Consider the following 17,340-nt stretch of genomic DNA (forward strand, 5'->3'; position numbering starts at 1 on the left):
TTTGATTCTGACTAAGAAAATGCGTGCAATGTTACTGATACTTGTTTCTTCTTTCCTTTTTCTCCACCCATCAGGGGCCACATGCCAGACTGGTACACCAAGTCTTTTGGACACTTGTGTGCATCTGAAGTAGTTAAGATACGAGACTCTTTCACTCATCAGAGTCTTGAGAGCAAGGAAGTAAAATCCAGGTGACTACTGAAGAGGAACAGCCGTGCGCTCCACACCTCAGCAGCACAGATATTACCCAAAACTGAGGCTCATCTGCTGCAGACCATCTGAAAGTCATGTCATGAAGGGATGACAGCATGAGAACTTGACTGTGAGCATTACTATAGGACTGTGGCCATACCATACACTTTAAAGCTGCTTCCTGTCTGTGTAAGGCCTATAGTGTAGGCCTCGACTGGAATACATAGGAGGACTGTGCAAAGAAATAAGTATTGTACTATTAGATGGTTTGATTTGCTTCTGAGAAGCAAAATTCTTTAAATGCAAAATATATTATGAAATATGGTGAAGGCTCATCATTCCCATGTGAAATACTTAGCTTTATGTACATACCCATGTCATTTTATGTGTAGTGCGTTGAGGGACTGGTGTATCCACTGGAATAGTTGGTACTCTTCAATGTGTTCTCACTGAGATAAGCAAAGAAAGGTTTGCACAGAGATTAAAGTGTGAATGAGTGTGTTGATGGTTGAAAGGATAGCAGAAGTTGAATTTGAAATGTGTCTGGTACACTGATAGGCAGCCAGGATGGATTTTAGTATACTGGATACAGTTGAACCTAGAATTTGACTCCTCCGTGGACCATGAGTTGCCATCCTTCCCATTTGCCAGTTCTGCGTTTTCCTCAGCTCTAACGTATTTAAAACACCTACGCAGATATTACAATAGGCTTGCTCTGGTTAGTGTTCACTCCTTATCCAGAAGATCTTTTGGGAGTGATTAGCAATTCTATAGCAATTTTAAGTAAATATATTTCCAAGCAACACTGCAGCTTAGAACTGAAATGCTTATGCAATGGTCAAGAGAGCCAGTAATGTCAGTTGCTATATTGCCAAAAAACGTTTGTTGCTTTTACTCCTATCTGTGTTAACTATGTGTTTTAATGATCTTTTATATATTTTACTGTCTTTTAACATTCAAGAGTAAAAAGTAAATACTGGAGTCCTGGTGTTGGGATGTGGCAGGACTCCTGCAGCAGCAGGCAGAGTGTGGTGGGTGGGAAGGGAAGATTTGTAAGAGTTTGTTCCCTTTCTCTCTCTACGTTGCTTGTTTTCCTATAGCTGCACATTAATGTGAACAGACCTGAATGCTAGCAATTTGGAGGGTTGTATTTGGGGGCAGAGGAAGGTGGGACATTTTTTTTCTTTTGTTTTTGTTTGTTTTTAAACCCTTTGGGATGTTCTCCCCTCTGCGACAATCAAACTACATGAACTGTAGGAAGTCTTGAGGTCCTCTGGAAAGGTGTCTTTCTGTAGGTTTTACTGTAAATGTAAGGATTTGCTTTCGAGGTGCAGTATTAAGTGATAAATGTATTTTGTGGCTAGGGTATGAATGAGTTGCAAGATGGAATTTTGACTGAGACTTTGTTACCATTGTCAGTATTATTTTAAGCTTTTTGAAGAAGATTTTTTTATTATGGCAAATAATGTAGTACTTCCAGTAACAATGTTCCTCATGAGTAGGAAAGCCTTGTATATTCTTCTACATCAAACACTTTTGAATTTGTAAAATTGTATGTTGTACATACCATTCTATTGTAAACATGTATACTTGCCCACAGTGTACTGTCAAACATAGATAAAGCATGATAAAGATTATTTAAAATATACCTGTATTTATACCTCAGATATTCTTTTTGGGTTTTTGTACCTCAAGTATGTTTTCTATTGTAAATGTGCTTTACATGACTATGATCTAAGTGAGAGAAAGGAAGATGTTTAACTTGCTATAGATGTCTGTACAGAATATACTCAATAAGTGCACTATTAAATGTTTAAAATTGGAGAAGTGTAATATTTTTATTTTTTTGTATCCTTCCTTCCCCTTTCATGTCTACAGCCTGTTTTTGAGAGCAGAACCAGCAGAATCAACACCCTCAATGATTTCTCCAGTCTTTTCTGAACTCCACTGCATCCCCTGGCCTAGGCTCAAAGCCTGCAAAGGGCAGTTCACACCAACAGGAGTCACTTCGAGATGGCATAGTAAGATGCTCTTAGGTGTTTTAAGGAACTCTGTGTTCTGTCAAGACTTTGAGGATGACAGTATAAAGGGAAAACCTTCCTTGGTGAGACACATTTGGGAAAGTTTGCTGTCTTCACATATCAATAACTGACCTCACCTACATCCTAACTTCAATCCTGTGTTTTTCCACAATAAGACTCTTGTATTTAATGAGCTGTAGGCACCAGGGTGCAGCTTCATGTAGGTTGTTAACATGGCTAGCAAAATACATCAAAATCATTTAAAAAATAGCAATCAGTAACCTAAAGAAATTGATATTTTTAAAGAAAATTGATGAATGACAAAAGTGTCTTTAATTTCAGAGGTCTATTTTGTATTGGGGTGGTACATGTACTTTATCTGGCTTTTCATGGTTGTTAAGAAAGGCAACTTTGATTGCCATCAATTCTATAGATACTGCTGGCAAATCCCAAGCTCCTCTGCCCTCTCCCAGACCACTATTTTTGATTGCTGAAGGCAGTTACCAGCACAATTTTAAAAGCTTTGGAAGACATGCCTGCCTCCATGATGGTGGACAGCTGGACAAAAATGGTCCCTGGTCAACAGATTTGTGTGCTTCAAAGCAGAAGGAAACCTGTTTTTCTACTGTTGTATAGAAACATACTCTTGGATTTAACAGGAAGCAAAGTAAACTACTTGATAAACAGGTGCTGAAAAACAATTCACCACTTTCCTATTTCTTACAGTGAGAAAGTGGGCAGGGACATTTCTGCAGTCACAGGTTCTCGTAAAAAAGTAAAATAAAATACAAGTGTGAAAGTAATTGGAGAAAGTGAAATGAGGCCAAAGAGAAGGCCAGGAGGATATACAAACAACTGACTAAGGTGAAAAATTGAGCCAAAGACAGCTGTTAATTCAAGCAACTTCAGAAAGTTTTTAAAGTCTTAGCCAACAGAAATATAATTTGGGCATCTGAAAGAGGATTTTGATTTGTGAGGCTTGTCTGACACAGTCACTGGAATGAGACTGCTACTTTTCAGTTAGCAACACCATCGTACTCTTTCTCTACCTGAGCATCCTGAAGTCCAGATCACTGTCAGTTCCCCCTCTTCTGTTGCAGGAGCAGTGAGACAGGCTGCTTCGCAGGCTGGTAAAAAAATAAACCCCTTGCTGTCATTGCACTGCTTCTCACACACCGAAGTGTCTTTTAGAGAAAGACTGGTAAAGGACTGGAATTTCTTTGGCTGTTATGGGATCTCTTTTTCTTGTCAAGTCAATACTAAAAATAAAATAAAACAACTTTTATTTTGTTGTTTTTTAAGCCATATCTTAATTCACAGTCCTGGATCATTGGAGCAAGAAGAGCAAGGACATATCCAAAGTCATCATTATAAAGAAAAATAATTTTTTAAGCACACTAATGCACTGCATAGTCTTCAGGTCCTTTAATACTCTGCATTCTGCTTAAAATGTGCTTAGGTTACTTTCAAATTTCCATTTACCTAAATGTCTAAAACATAAGTTAATTTTGACTTACCCAAATAGCTTCAAGCTCCTGAAGGTTTTGGATATTTTGGGGAATCTTTTTGCAGATGTCCACTGTGCAGTTGGACAATCTAAGTCAAATTTCTGTGTCTGTGTTTCTTGCCAGGTGTCCCTCACACTGGCTCTTGCTTGGACAGTCCCCTGCATGAAGTAGCACTTGCTGCAGGGTGAGCACAGGCTGGGTCCCTGTTCATTTCTGGCAGATTGCTGGTGTAGCCGATGGCACGCAGGGAGTCCCACATGTGGCAGGGCTCCAGCCTGCTGAGTGCTTCCTAACATTGATATTCAGCAATGCTTTCTAAAAAAATTAAATGGGAAAAGTCATCTTTTTGCTGTCACTCATTTCTCATCATTCCTCAAGTATTGCACCCCACAGTTAAATATTTATGAAGCCATAAATAATCACTGGCAATGCCATTAATACACACACAGTCTGGGACCAAAGTGAAACTTAGAAATGCTTCACAACAGTACCATCAAGACCTTAGAGCAAGCAGGACACACTATATATCCACAACAGTCTGTGCAAGGGTGTAGTCAGTATGCAACCCATGCAATCCATGACTCTATAATCAAGGCTACATAATAAAAGGTAGATACTTTTGCTTAATACATATGAAAATGAAATGTTACACACAGATCTTCCTGCTGAGTGCTGGAAGCAAAGTGCCCTACGATCATATGAAATCAGGATAATGGTTTAATAGACCAATGCATTAAATTCACAAAGGCAAAATGCCAATTCCTTCTTGTTATACCATAACTCGTCAATACAGCCATTGACTGCACCCATTATACAAGGAAATATTTCAGAAAAATTACTTTTGGGTATTTCTCATCTGTCAGTCCAGAGCTATTTCATTTTTTCTAGGGAAAAAAAAAAAAAAAAGTATCAACGTCTAAAATGATGACTAGAGATGAAGTGCTGGTCTTACTCTTGATGATAATATGCAGTTTTGCATCTGTGCTTCTTTTGCATTGAGCACTATCCCAGGCACTTCAGGCTTGCTCAATTTCCCCTACCCTCCCTACCACCCTACTCTATTTTCCTGATTGCCTGAGGCTTCCAGAGTGCTTGCAAGAAATGAATTTCTAAGCTGAGGCCACGGACTGTAAAGAGCAGTGAAGGATGGGAAAGGATTCAAAGAAGAAAAAAATCCATCAAAAGAGATTAGGCATTGAAGGGATACATTTATACAGAAAGACTCGATACACATAATCTGGCCACTAGACAAGAGGGATGTAGTAAATGTCTACTCACACTGGAAGGTCATAAAAACACAGAGGAAGAGTTCAGACAGGCTGAGTGGGTGTACAAGTTGGGATAAAAAATTCTTAATGGAAAATCTGAGGCAGAAGGAAAGGAAAAGACATTTTCCACACAGCAAGAGGTCTTTGAGGCTGTGGGACAATTTCTCCCTGAGAAGCAAGAGCATAAGTCATTTAAAGCGTCACAGGCTAATACCCTGGAATCGTTCTTGTGCTAATTTCCATAAAGCACCATGAACACCTAAAAGAAATCCTCTCATCATCATTTGACATGATTACGGGATTTACAGACCACTGGTTTCCATCTGCAAGTGCCAGGTAATGCTGCCCTCCCAAGTAGGAAACAACATGGTGTCAAAACCAAAGTCACCATGAAGTAAACCAATTAGTTTGGAAGTTGCTAATGAGCAAGTCTTTCTGTACAAGCTACATTGGAGGCTGTGGCTTGCAGTGTGCTTATGTTTTGCAGAAGTGGCTCTTTGTTTTAATAAGATACAATGCCTACATGATATGAGTCAAGAACATGAAGATTGGCATGGGACGTGGTAGGTCTGGTTGATGGTTGGACTTAATGATCTTGAAGGTCTTGTCCATCCTAAATAAACCTATGATTCGGTGGGAACATTGCCTGAGAACTGGGACAGTCTTTTGTTTTTCTAACATTTACTAGCAACCCAGCCCAATTAGGAAGCTCTGCTAGCATGCTTTGTTCATACCCACTACAGGCTGGGGAGCTCACACTGAGCCACGCAGGCAGAAGGTGCCATCCCACCCTGATTTATTCAGGGCTGAACAGAAATCTCCCCACTGTGGCTCAGCTTAGTGGGATGGTGCACGCACAGCAACTAGAAAGAGGGAGTCTGTCCCTCTCTGTAATACTCTCCTTCCTGCAGTCTGGTAGCAAGGGAGAGGAAAGGTGAACGAGGTGGGGTAGGTGTGGGAAAAGGAGCTAAAATCAGGAGCTGAAAGTCAGCAGGAAGACCCAAAACTAATAATCACAATCTCCCTAGAACAGTGGGTATTAAATCCATTATTCCATAGGCTCGATCTTTGGTTTTGTTATTAAAAGGAGAAGAAAAAGCCTATCAGTAGGTGTGTAGCCTTCTCCAGACACAAGTCTCCATTAGCTCAAATAATAAAGAGTGATGTGATGGGTCTGAACACCATCGTTGCTTCTTACCCGTTTCTTAAGACTTTGTAATACTAAAAAGGGAGAAGTCCCCTAGGAGCAGAATTCTTCCTGCCATCCCCACATTAAAAGAGTATTGCTATTCCAAAAATCAAATATAAAGAAGCCGTGTTAAAAGTGCCAGTACAATTGAATTATATTCCTCATGTTCCAGGGAGCTAAATTAAATAACATTTTCCATGATATGACAGCCAGTCTCCACAAGTTGTTGAGATAAGCCAGTTGCAAGAATGAATGCAGGGTGGTAGAGCAGAGATGGTAAAGGTTTGAGGGGGCTTGGGCCTCAATTATTGGAGAAGCTGGAAGACCACTAGCAAGTGAAATGAGAATTTGAGGAAAATGTGGCTTCAGTTAAATCACTTGAATGTCACTTTAGGAAACTGATACCTTTTAAATAAGCCAGCTAGTAGCAAAAACAGATCACGTTCATAGCACAGCCCAGACTAAGATGGTGTGCAGAGTGTCAGCAATAGCAGAGGGGCTCTTCTAAAAGGAAGATGAGGAGCCAGTTGGCCAAACATTGCTGACATTTCTAGCATCCCATTAAGTGGTACAGCAGTCTGGAATATCTATTCATAACAAACCACAGGTCACCTGGTCAGAGTTCTCCATTGTTTCAAGAAAACAGTTCAATGAAAATAAATTTAGGTCAGGGCATTGTTGTGATCTGATTAAACACGTAACCTTCTGCTAAACCCTAGTTTAAGTTTATGGAAACACAGAGCATGTCCAGTGAAGTCCCTATAGGCCACCTTTTTCCCACTTGGGAAAGTTGTACAACTGCACATATGTTTAGAAGTCCATTTAAAAATTTAAAATGTAGAGACACTAAAATCTTTATCTTTCCTCTGTCATTTAGTCTCAAGCAGTATTTATGAACTCGTTCCATTTCTCTAAGTACCTGCCAGCACAACAACATTACAACAGAATCTCTGAAGAGTACCCATGGGGTTTTCAGTAGTCTATAGGAATGTATTTTTTGTTGGAATATAAAAAGGTTTTATGGAACTTTGCAGTGTATGCCCTTAACATTTCTACAATGTATAGTCCTTACAAGCACTGCCAACAGGATAGAAATTCGTAATGAGGCCTTTGTCACTTTGTTTATCAGCTGGGGCTTCTAAAGCATGCAACAAGTAATAAAGCATTCAGTAATGATGATACAAATACTAATCCAAATTAATTTTGAATATCCCATCTACATGGTGTGCCTACAAAGCTAGAATTAAATTAAAAGCACTACTTAAGTAAAGGAAAGAAAATAGTGAAATTTTGCAACCCATGTACAGTTTTGTTCACCAGCAGATATCAGTGAAAATTGTTTTGTAGTGCACTGAAAAACAATTTTGAAAACCTTATTAGTCTTTCTTGAAGAGAGAAGGAGGTCCATTGAGGTAATGTGTCTGGAAAACAGCACCTGCTCTCCCTCTACATAGTCATTACACGGCTAATACCTAACACCTGGGAGGAGCACATGCCAAATACTGAAATGAGAAATCCTACCTCTGTGCCACACTCCTCATTGGATCATATGCTACATGCGGCATAGAAACACATATTTCTGATGGCGTTGTAAAAGTATTCAATTAAATTGCAAATAAACCACATTTAGAAGGGGGCATAACTGCTCATGGATTCCAGGACTGCAAGTGCTCAGCAGCACTGATATTACAAACTGCTTGGTCTTCAGCCTCCCTGATTTGGCTTTGGAAGCCTCAGCAAACACAGTAAAATATGTCTGGAGGCCTTTTAGGAATGACCTCGAGCAAGTGGAAAAGTAGAGAGGTTTTCTTGCTTATTCCTGAGTGCCTGAACCATAGTCTAAATAGATATATATAAAAATATTTAATATACACACATATTATACATAAATATTATATTTTATATAATATATAAATATTATATATACTAATATAAAACATTATATATATTTATATATATTTTTATATATATATATATATATATATGATCTCTTCCCCTTTCCAATCTACAAGAATACATGTGTGTTAAAATAGAATCCAACTTCTAGGTAGAACACATGCCTCACAGTGTTAGATATGACCTGCATCAGGCCGAAGAGTTACCAAACTACATTCAATTATCAGACTTACCGGACCAGGGACAGAGAAAACACAGGGCCTCAGACGTCTTCCTGGATAAGGCAGGACAGATGAGGGCAGGGATGGCCCATCCATGGCAGTGATCCAGTTCAGAGGCCCCGCCACTGAGAGCTGCAGGGATTTCAGCAGGCCCATCATGGCTAACAGGCTGTTACCACCTATTTGAGAAAAACACAAGCAACTGGCAGGCCTGGGAGAGTTTGAAGCATCTAAAGTTTTAGACTTGGATAGAACCACCCTAACCCCTTATTTAGTGCTTGGGGCAGAGCCCAGAAGCATGGCAGCAGAGCTACACCAAGTCATCTCAGGAACGAAGGCAACACAAGCTGATTCCTGGAAAGGTCACCCATCAGCTCTGCTACAGCAGTAATTATGTTCAGATCATCATTAACGCTTGTCACTCACTAGTTAAGTCTTCAGAGGTGGTGGTTTGTTTTAGAGTTGGTTTTTTTTTTTCAGACATTAGAGACAAATATACTTACGGAAGTTCCTCCTCCTTTTTTCATGCTTCAGTTTCTACACTAGCCACTAGTTTCTTGGGCTTGCCTATGACCACATTCTTCACAGGAGGCCTCAGGAGGGTTCCTTTGCAGTGTTCTGAAGTGGTTTGCAATGGTCACTGCCAGAGATAGGGCTGGTCTGAGCTGATGGGCAGCATGACCTGGGACAGGACATGATAAATATTGTGCTCCCGTTTGCAATGCAGTATGCACAAAGACTGCTTTTCCTTTTAATTTCTTGATAACTTATATACATATTTATTTATTTACCATTTATACACCATATGTTTACTGATTTAGAAGTTTGGGGTTGTTGTTTTTTTTTTTTTTTTTTGGAGTCTTTGTGCAACTTTTTTATGTAAGCTTCTTTCCTGTGCCTCCTCTTCCTCTTTGCTAAATGGCTAAAACAGTTTCCAGAGCCGAGTGCTCCATGCAGTGGTTTTCTGACTTCTGTTGAAAGAGCTGCTGCCAAATTTTATAAAGAATGTTCCCCGGGGCACAGGGGGGCGGGAAGTATCCTTCATGGCCTCTGTTTTCTTCCCATATTGTTTAACAAACAAGCAAGCTGCCCCGCAGTCACTCTGACCCCTATTTAGACACATCCCTTTCAGGCAGCGACACAAATGCACTAGGAAGGAAGTGCCGTCACGGCCCTTAGAAAAGATGGAGGGACATAAAGGCAAACATTGTGTAGCTAAACAAACAGGCTTGCTCTTCTCTGTCCCTCTCTTCTGCCCAGTTCTTACAGGAACCATTCCCAGGGGTTTGGGCACTCAAAACTCCAGTATTTCCCAGGTTTTGCAGCACTCGGTTCCCCACCAGCTCCTGTTCCTACTGCTCTGCCACACATTCCCGAGTTAAACATGAATGAATAACCCCATTTATTAGCATAAATGGGAACCCAGCCCAGGCTCCAGGCTTAAGCCCGTCCCTCGGTCTGGTTTCCCAGGTGGACCTCCTGTCCTGCTGTGCCTCAGTTTCCCTACTTAGACTTATCCAGCTCTTCAAGGCATAAAAAAAAATACATTTTTTGCTTCAGTAATCATGAGTAAAAACTTCAGGTTTTACAAGAAATTGGAACAAAAATACCTAGAGGCCACGCTGAGAAGGTTGCCTTTGAGCTGCTTCTTGCCTATGCACAACTGCAAAGGATTTCTAAATCAAATTAATTTTGATAGACAAGAGATGAAACAGATGTGCTATTAACCCCATTGAGAAGCTCAAGCATAAAGGTAAAGGTTTGGGAGCTACAGATGCAACTATAATGTTTGAAAAACAACCTCAATATCACATGATAATCACAGGAACGAGTTGTGACATGTCAGAGCCCACAAACCTCGTTTAAAAAATGCTTAAATGCACCAGTGTAAAGAAAGAAAATACAGTAATTCAGAAGATTATGAGGGTGTTTTTAAAAGTATTTCCCCATTTCTTTGGTAACTTCTATTCACAGTCGTCCCAGCTTGATGAAACCACAGGTGGATGTTTACCTCAAAGCAGTTATTGAGCCTGAAGGCAGCAGGTGGCAGCAGGAGGAGGGCCCAAGGCTGAGCCCCTTGGGCCTCTGTGGGTGCCCTCTGCCCATCTGGGCTGTCTCGGCATACCAACCCTCAGGGCTGCTTCCCAACAGCCAAAAGAAGGCAGGGGAGGTTTAGGTTGGAAAATAGGAGACATTTCTTCTCAGAAAGAGCAGTCAGGCACTGGAACAGGTTGCCCAGGGAGGTGGTGGAGTCACCGTCCCTGGGGGTGTTCAAGGAATGGTTGGGCCTGGTGCTTGGGGAGGTGGTCTAGTGGGTGACATTGGTGGTAGGGGGATGGTTGGACCAGATGATCTGGATGTCTTTCCCAACCATAATGATTCTGTGATGCTAAGGGAAACCCCACTGCCAACAAAGCCCTGGCCTGTCTGTAAGAGCGCAGTCCTGTTTGCAGTCTCCACTCAGGCCCTGCAGCCAGCCCAGCCCAGGTTTCTTGACTTTGTTTAAAACTTGCACAGGAGAGCAGCCCAAGCATTTGTGGAGGATTTGTCGAGAGCATTGCTCTGCCCTCGCTGTGCAGGAGAGCAGACAGAAAGCAGAGCAGAGTCTGGTCGTCATCAGGCACAGACAGCGATACGTGCACATCTGTGCCTGAGGAACCACCCATCACTGCTGATGGATGGCATCGCGTCCAGTGAGCTCCATAAAGAGATAAGGCCTGGTACGTTTTGGTTATCAGCTGTGCCCAGATTTGCACTGCTTAAAAAAAAAAAAAAAAAGAGGGGGGAAATAACATATTCAGGAATATCAGATTGATATTTTATACCTATTATCATGATATCCAGGGATCATAAGCTAAGATAAACTAAGATACATACTGTCTGAAGTTGTTTCAAGTCATGAAACAGAGAATAGGCTAATAGGCTACAGGACGATCATTGTAAGGAAATGTTTTTTAGGGTGCTCCTCCTTTGGGCTCACCACTCTAAAAATACTATTTTTATTCTTTAACTGTTGATCTAGCATGGTTTATGTGATTTCAAGAGGTACAAGTCACAAACCACCAAAAACCCCCCAAAGCTTCCAAATCACACACACAAATAAATAAATAAATAAATTTCCAGTTCACCTCCGTAAAACATTGCAGCTGCAGGCAGAAGGCTGAGCAGCAATGGCTCCTGAAATCACTTGCTGCCACAGCCCTGATGTTTTCTACATCGGCACTTTTTGTCCTTTTAGATCCTGTGAGCTCTCTTTTTGGGACAGTTTCCTGCTGCTTGTGTGCTTTGCCTGTTTGTGATGATCCTTGCAGGGCCTGCACTGCAGCTGGTCCAGGCTCAGTCCTTGGTACCTCACCCTTCTCCTGCCCCTGCCCCAGAGTGATGCAAAACCTTCCACAGACACTCGCACAGCTCAGTCTAGGTGGCCTCGATTGCTTATAGATTGGATCATGTTTAGAAGTACTTGGAGGTAAGGGGCCTGTCATCACCCTCTTGGAAAGCTCGAGTTCCCCACAGCCATCCTCTCCCCTGAAATGCAAGAGTTTCTGCTAAAGGGAGAATTACCCAGAAGTTTCCCTGGCTGGGACAAGAGAACTCGACCAGAACTTGATCAGAAATTATATATAAGCCTTGCTAGTTACTCTCAAGCACAGAGATCTAAGTTACTAAACAAGGCACCCAAAAGTTTAGGGTCATCTAAAAGTAATTGTCTCTTCTAAGATATAGTTTTGCCCCAAAGCAATAAAACCTTTAGTTTCTGGTATGTCCTATACCATGACTCAGCTGCTCTTGGTGAACTGGGACCCACTCAGGAAAAGAACTATTGTTCTCAGTTCATTTATAAGGTTTTAAGAGAGTAAGTACACAGTGAGTGAACTACAACAGCACAGCATTTCTCTAGAGCTGCTTCCCACTGATACCGCGTGCCCAAGTGTTTCAGAAGTGCTTGAGAAAGCAAATGAGGCAGACTTACTTGACCACTTATCCTCTAAGGAGTCAGCCACTACACAACATGGTATTTCTGGGTCTGGCAAAAATGAATTAGGCATTAAGAAACATCTTTTTGTCTGACATTTCCCATGATATGGCTATGACGGGTGGAAAAGATTTACTTTCTTTCTCAGTAAACATGAACAAGCCTGGACCTACAGCTTCATGGATGGAGATAATCTTTCTTTTGGCACTGGCATGGACTGTCCATATTGTCTCATCCTCTGTTTTTGGTAGTGACCCATCAGTTTCCTCAAGGTCATGCAGTGACTTCAGAAGAACAGTGACAGTACTGATCCCTTCCTGAGGCGTTTCAACAGCTGAACTTAACATGGTCCTGTGTATGTACTAATAATGCTGCACCTAAGGATTCAATCCCAGTGCCTTTAAAATGAGGGGAAAAACACATGATAGGACATTTAGCACCAGCAACTCTCCTCTGAGTATTCTGCAAGAGCTGACCCCACATTAAACTTACCTTGTTCTCTGCCAGAACATCATAGCCATTTCTAACTTCCTTTAATCGAACGGATACTACACACCCAGATGGCACATTTTGCACCGCTCTCCTGCTCTCTTCCAACATAGAAGTCATATCAGCAAGTTGGGCAGGTGCCTGCCTTCAGCTAAAAACCAGTCTACCATTCCCGCTCTACTCTGCGCTGGTGCGGCCTCACCTTGAGTACTGTGTGCAGTTCTGGGCACCACAGTATAAAAAGGACATGAAACTGTTGGAGAGTGTCCAGAGGAGGGCTACGAAGATGGTGAAAGGCCTGGAGGGGAAGACGTACGAGGAACGGCTGAGGGCACTGGGCCTGTTCAGCCTGGAGAAGAGGAGGCTGAGGGGAGACCTCATCGCAGTCTACAACTTCCTCGTAAGGGGGTGTCGAGAGGCAGGAGACTTTTTCTCCATTAACACTAGCGACAGGACCCGCGGGAACGGGGTTAAGCTGAGGCAGGGGAAGTTTAGGCTTGACATCAGGAGGAAGTTCTTCACAGAGAGAGTGGTTGCACACTGGAACAGGCTCCCCAGGGAAGTGGTCACTGCACCGAGCCTGACTGAATTTAAGAAGAGATTGGACTGTGCACTTAGTCACATGGTCTGAACTTGGGTAGACCTGTGCGGTGTCAAGAGTTGGACTTGATGATCCTTAAGGATCCCTTCCAACTCAGGATATTCTATGATTCTATGATTCTATGATTACCAGAGCCTTCCTCCTGCTTTGCGATGGCAAGGGGGATGCAGATAATCAGGGGCAGCTTTATCTGGATTTGGCTGAGAAGATTTATTATATAAAACCAGACGCATTCAGTGACAAAGGAGCATACTGCTACATCATCTCCTACCTTCCCCGCAGCTCCCAGGTGACACTTTGCCCCCAGGGGCTAGCTGTCCCCTGGCTGTCAGCTCTGGGACAGCTGCAGGCTCTCTGAGGAGGACAGAGTAACGACGGATGAAGCTGTTCATTAAAGATATCCCAAACTCTTCCTTGGTCATTTTTCCTCATTACTGCTCCACAGAGGGTAAGAAATATACCCCCTTGAGAGAGTCACATGCAACACCTATAAATTAATCCCAGTCCAGATAAAACCACTGAGCTAGCTCAGAGGGTATTTATAGCTGAGACATGGCTTCCTCGGGGGATTACAGACACCAAATCAGTGCAGTTGTTCCAAAAAATCAGAGAAAAGCTGCTTCTTTCTCTTTCCCCTCAAGTATAGCGAGCTCCTTTCACCACAGAATTGCAAGTATGAAATTCTGTGTCAAATGCAACCGGCTGGCTGAAATAACTTCTTGTTTGTGTAGCTGTGAGGCTATGTCCAGAAACCCTGATGATCACTAACGATACAGGCATATTCACATGATAAAAATGCAGTGTCATTAATAACTTGTGCTGGCATGCCCTCACCATCACCAGGGCTTCACATAAATATATAACTCACTCTATAGATTTGTTTCAGAGCCCTTTTCTATCTGAGTATGGCTCCAGGCAGATCATTGTCTGTACAGACGCAGTAATTAAGGATTGGTAATTCTGTCCTGTGGCCAATATTCCCTACAGGAAGAGGCATGGGATGGGTTTTCAGCCACTTGGCATTTCAGAGCTCACTGGAAGCTACTAGAAAGCTGTCGAAAGAGAAGAGCCAGCAAGCATTCCCATCTCAGCATCTCCACAGGAGAAAGTGGTTGCCCTGAAGACCTCTATAGGAAACAGTTTTATTTACACAGCTCCACAGAGGCAAATGGAAATGTGCAGCTCCCATCTGCTGAACCGGGGCTGAACGGTGGGAGCCAACACTTCCCTCATGCCTCCTTCTCAAACAAGTATGTTGCTGCTCCGTTTCTTGGGAACGAGCTGGATACACACAGGAAAACAAAGGAGGGTTCTCTAGTCTCTGAGGTACGTGTCATAGAAATAGCAGATAAATAAAACTTCATAAATAAAAATATCTTTCTGGAATGATTTCACAGAGGTGAAAATTTGAACAGTGAAACAACAGTGACTGCCATAGATCCCAAGTTTTATTCCCATATATAAGAGCCAAGATTTTTGTCAGCTGCGAAGAAATCGGGGATGTTTGTGAACAGCAGGAGGAGAGCACAGCCTCAGAGCAGCACAGATTCCAGCACCAAAGACATCACTCTTAAGTAGACTTACTATTTTAATCACTTACTTACAACTTTAACACAATCAGCTAGTTTTGTTGAGTTTGGGTTCCTGTAGGTTTATTAAAGGCAAAGCCACACACGGCAGCGTAGGCATGGAGTCCCCTGTGGGTGCTCCTGGCTCATCCTGAGAGCATCAGCCACTTCCTCCAGCCCCGCAGTACCACAAAGAAATACCTCTCTATAAATAATCTCTAAGAACTTTTTGACTGAAAAAATCTGTAAGGGTTTGGTTTGAAACACATCAGACTAAAGAACAAAAGCATAAGGCTTGAGGGAGGGGTAGGCAAGAGCTACTCAGCTTAGGTAAGTAACTAAATAACTGGGGGACAGAGGGAAAGGCAGTAGAAAAAAAAAAAAAAAAAAAGAAGAAAAAGAAAAAAAAAATTAGTGTCTCCTCCCTTTGGAAATCACTTTCTGGTTTATGCTGCTGCACCCTTCCTAGACTCTCAGACCTCTCCCAAGAACATTTCCATGCCTTGCGCTGTCTCGAAGGGTGCTCTCTTCCCTTTAATGCAGTGGCAGTTCAAAGGCTTGATGCTTTGAGGTCCCTTGAAAATTGCTGGAGTTTGCTTTCCATTGCAACAAGCAGTAGCTGAGGCATCCTCCCCATGAAGAGGTCAGATCCTGCTGCTGCTGGCTCAGGACTGACACTAAATTACAAAATGGAGGTTCTGCAGACCACACCAGCCTGCCTCTGCTCTTCCTCCCCGCTTTCTGGTTTCCCAGAACTGCTTGCTCATGGATGGGCTGTGCGAGGCTTGGAGTTTGTGGGGTTTCTCTTGACTGCTGCTAAATGGAAAATGTAAAACAAATAAGAAAACACAGAGGCACAAGTAAAATAAAAAATAATCTCTTCAGTCGCAGTCTTTCAAAATACTTTTGGTTGGTGGCTCACAAAAATAACTATTTTTGGAGCACTTCTACATCTGCATTTTGCTCTCAGTTTTCGTCTGCACAGACCTTACTTACCCAAAGAAATAGATTGACTGACACCTAGTGGAAAACAAGCTTTATTTTCTCTTATTCTGCTGAGTGGAACATTTTAGGCAGTATTTAAATTGACTCAGTTTATATTACTATTATTGTAGAAAACAATAACATTACCACCTGCATTTTACCTTTATTTTATGAGCGTATACAGATATTCAATATAATCACAGGCAGGACAATCAACAACAATTCATTTAAAACACAGACACTTTGGTTAATGAATGAGCCTGGTATGAGACCACAGCACAACCCATCCTTGTACTGAGCACACACACACACCAGTAACACATAGCTCTGAGAGCCCCTGAAGTGCCAACCAATAAACATAAATTTATTCTCAAAACTGTCAGCCTTCTGGAGTTGTTGCTTCTACTAAAACAGAATTATTGATTCCCTTGTTAATGTTTTATGCATAAACATTTAAGAAACTGAAGATATTTTTTCTCTAAATTTCTATTTTTAACGGACTTAGAGAAGTTCATCTTATGGTATCATTTACCCCAACTAATGATAAGAATGTGAAGCTGATTCTGCCTTGTCGTTCGGATTTGTACATGCTTCAGACTCTTGTCTCAGTGGTCGCCTAATGCTCAGCATCTGTGAAGGGATTTTGCAACACAAAACAAATGCCAAACATAGCTTAGCTGACTGCAGCGTTCCCACAGCCTGATGTAGGTAGCATCACCCATATGTGCTTGTGACTAATAGATTTGATTGGTGCAATGCTGTGCTTTGCAGGCCTTGCTGAGAAACCTCTTTACAAGGTCCAGCTGGAGGAGAATTAAACAGTGGGGATTCTCTTGCGGACAAAATCTCGAAATATAATTCCGTGGCACTGAGAGGCTTTGGTTCAAGCTTCCCTAGAACAGCACGTCCATTCTTCTAGCGCCTCTGCCCACAATTTCTGAAGTCATCTAAACTGCCAGATCCTGACCCAGAAAGTCCATGTTCCTGTGAGCTGGTCCCTCTGTCTCAGCCAAGTAGGACATGTGCATTTAGAGGTAATCTTACATGTCATTTCTGGAGAAGACTCGGTCTTACAGTGACTAATGGAAAGTACAACCTGGTACTACCAACAGTGTCATTCACCCCCAAGTCCCAAAGGTTTGAATATTATCTTTGATGCAATGATCTAGAGGAAACCGACAGACAAAAACACAATGATTGATCTGAATAGCCAGATCTTAATATATAACTAGGGCCTGAGACCTGATTTACAAGCCAAGCCTGCTAAAGGCAGTGCTACCCAAAAGGTAATTTTCCTACCAAAAATCCCAGACTAATTTCCCCATAAAAGCTTCTGCTCTCCAGCCACAGTGATGTAGATCTTACTTCTAATTTTACCTTTCAAAATAATTAAGTAGACATGTTACATTATAAAATCAGTCTTCATA

At 42.0% G+C, this 17,340-nt stretch overlaps 1 protein-coding gene and 1 long non-coding RNA gene across 8 annotated transcripts in view; one reads left to right on the forward strand and one right to left on the reverse strand.

Moving 5' to 3' along the window:
* The window catches only part of DLC1 (DLC1 Rho GTPase activating protein), a 256,883-nt gene extending 254,864 nt beyond the window's left edge, over positions 1 to 2,019 (forward strand). For all 7 annotated transcript variants that reach the window (XM_072037586.1, XM_072037585.1, XM_072037584.1 and 4 more), the window contains one exon: positions 75 to 2,019. In XM_072037586.1, coding sequence (XP_071893687.1) covers positions 75 to 195 — 121 coding nt within the window. In that variant the 3' untranslated portion in view covers positions 196 to 2,019. The remainder of the gene's footprint in view (positions 1 to 74) is intronic.
* Positions 2,020 to 3,319: 1,300 nt separating this feature from the next.
* LOC140002483 (uncharacterized) lies at positions 3,320 to 9,166 on the reverse strand. Its single transcript, XR_011809186.1, has 3 exons — positions 8,799 to 9,166; positions 8,308 to 8,474; positions 3,320 to 4,036 (listed from the first exon to the last, which is right to left on the reverse strand). It is a non-coding gene; the product is annotated as an uncharacterized lncRNA (long non-coding RNA).
* Between the last annotated feature and the right edge of the window lie 8,174 nt (positions 9,167 to 17,340).

The sequence above is a fragment of the Anas platyrhynchos genome, chromosome 4 (genome assembly GCF_047663525.1).
Source record: "Anas platyrhynchos isolate ZD024472 breed Pekin duck chromosome 4, IASCAAS_PekinDuck_T2T, whole genome shotgun sequence".
NCBI classification, from domain to species: Eukaryota; Metazoa; Chordata; class Aves; order Anseriformes; family Anatidae; genus Anas; species Anas platyrhynchos.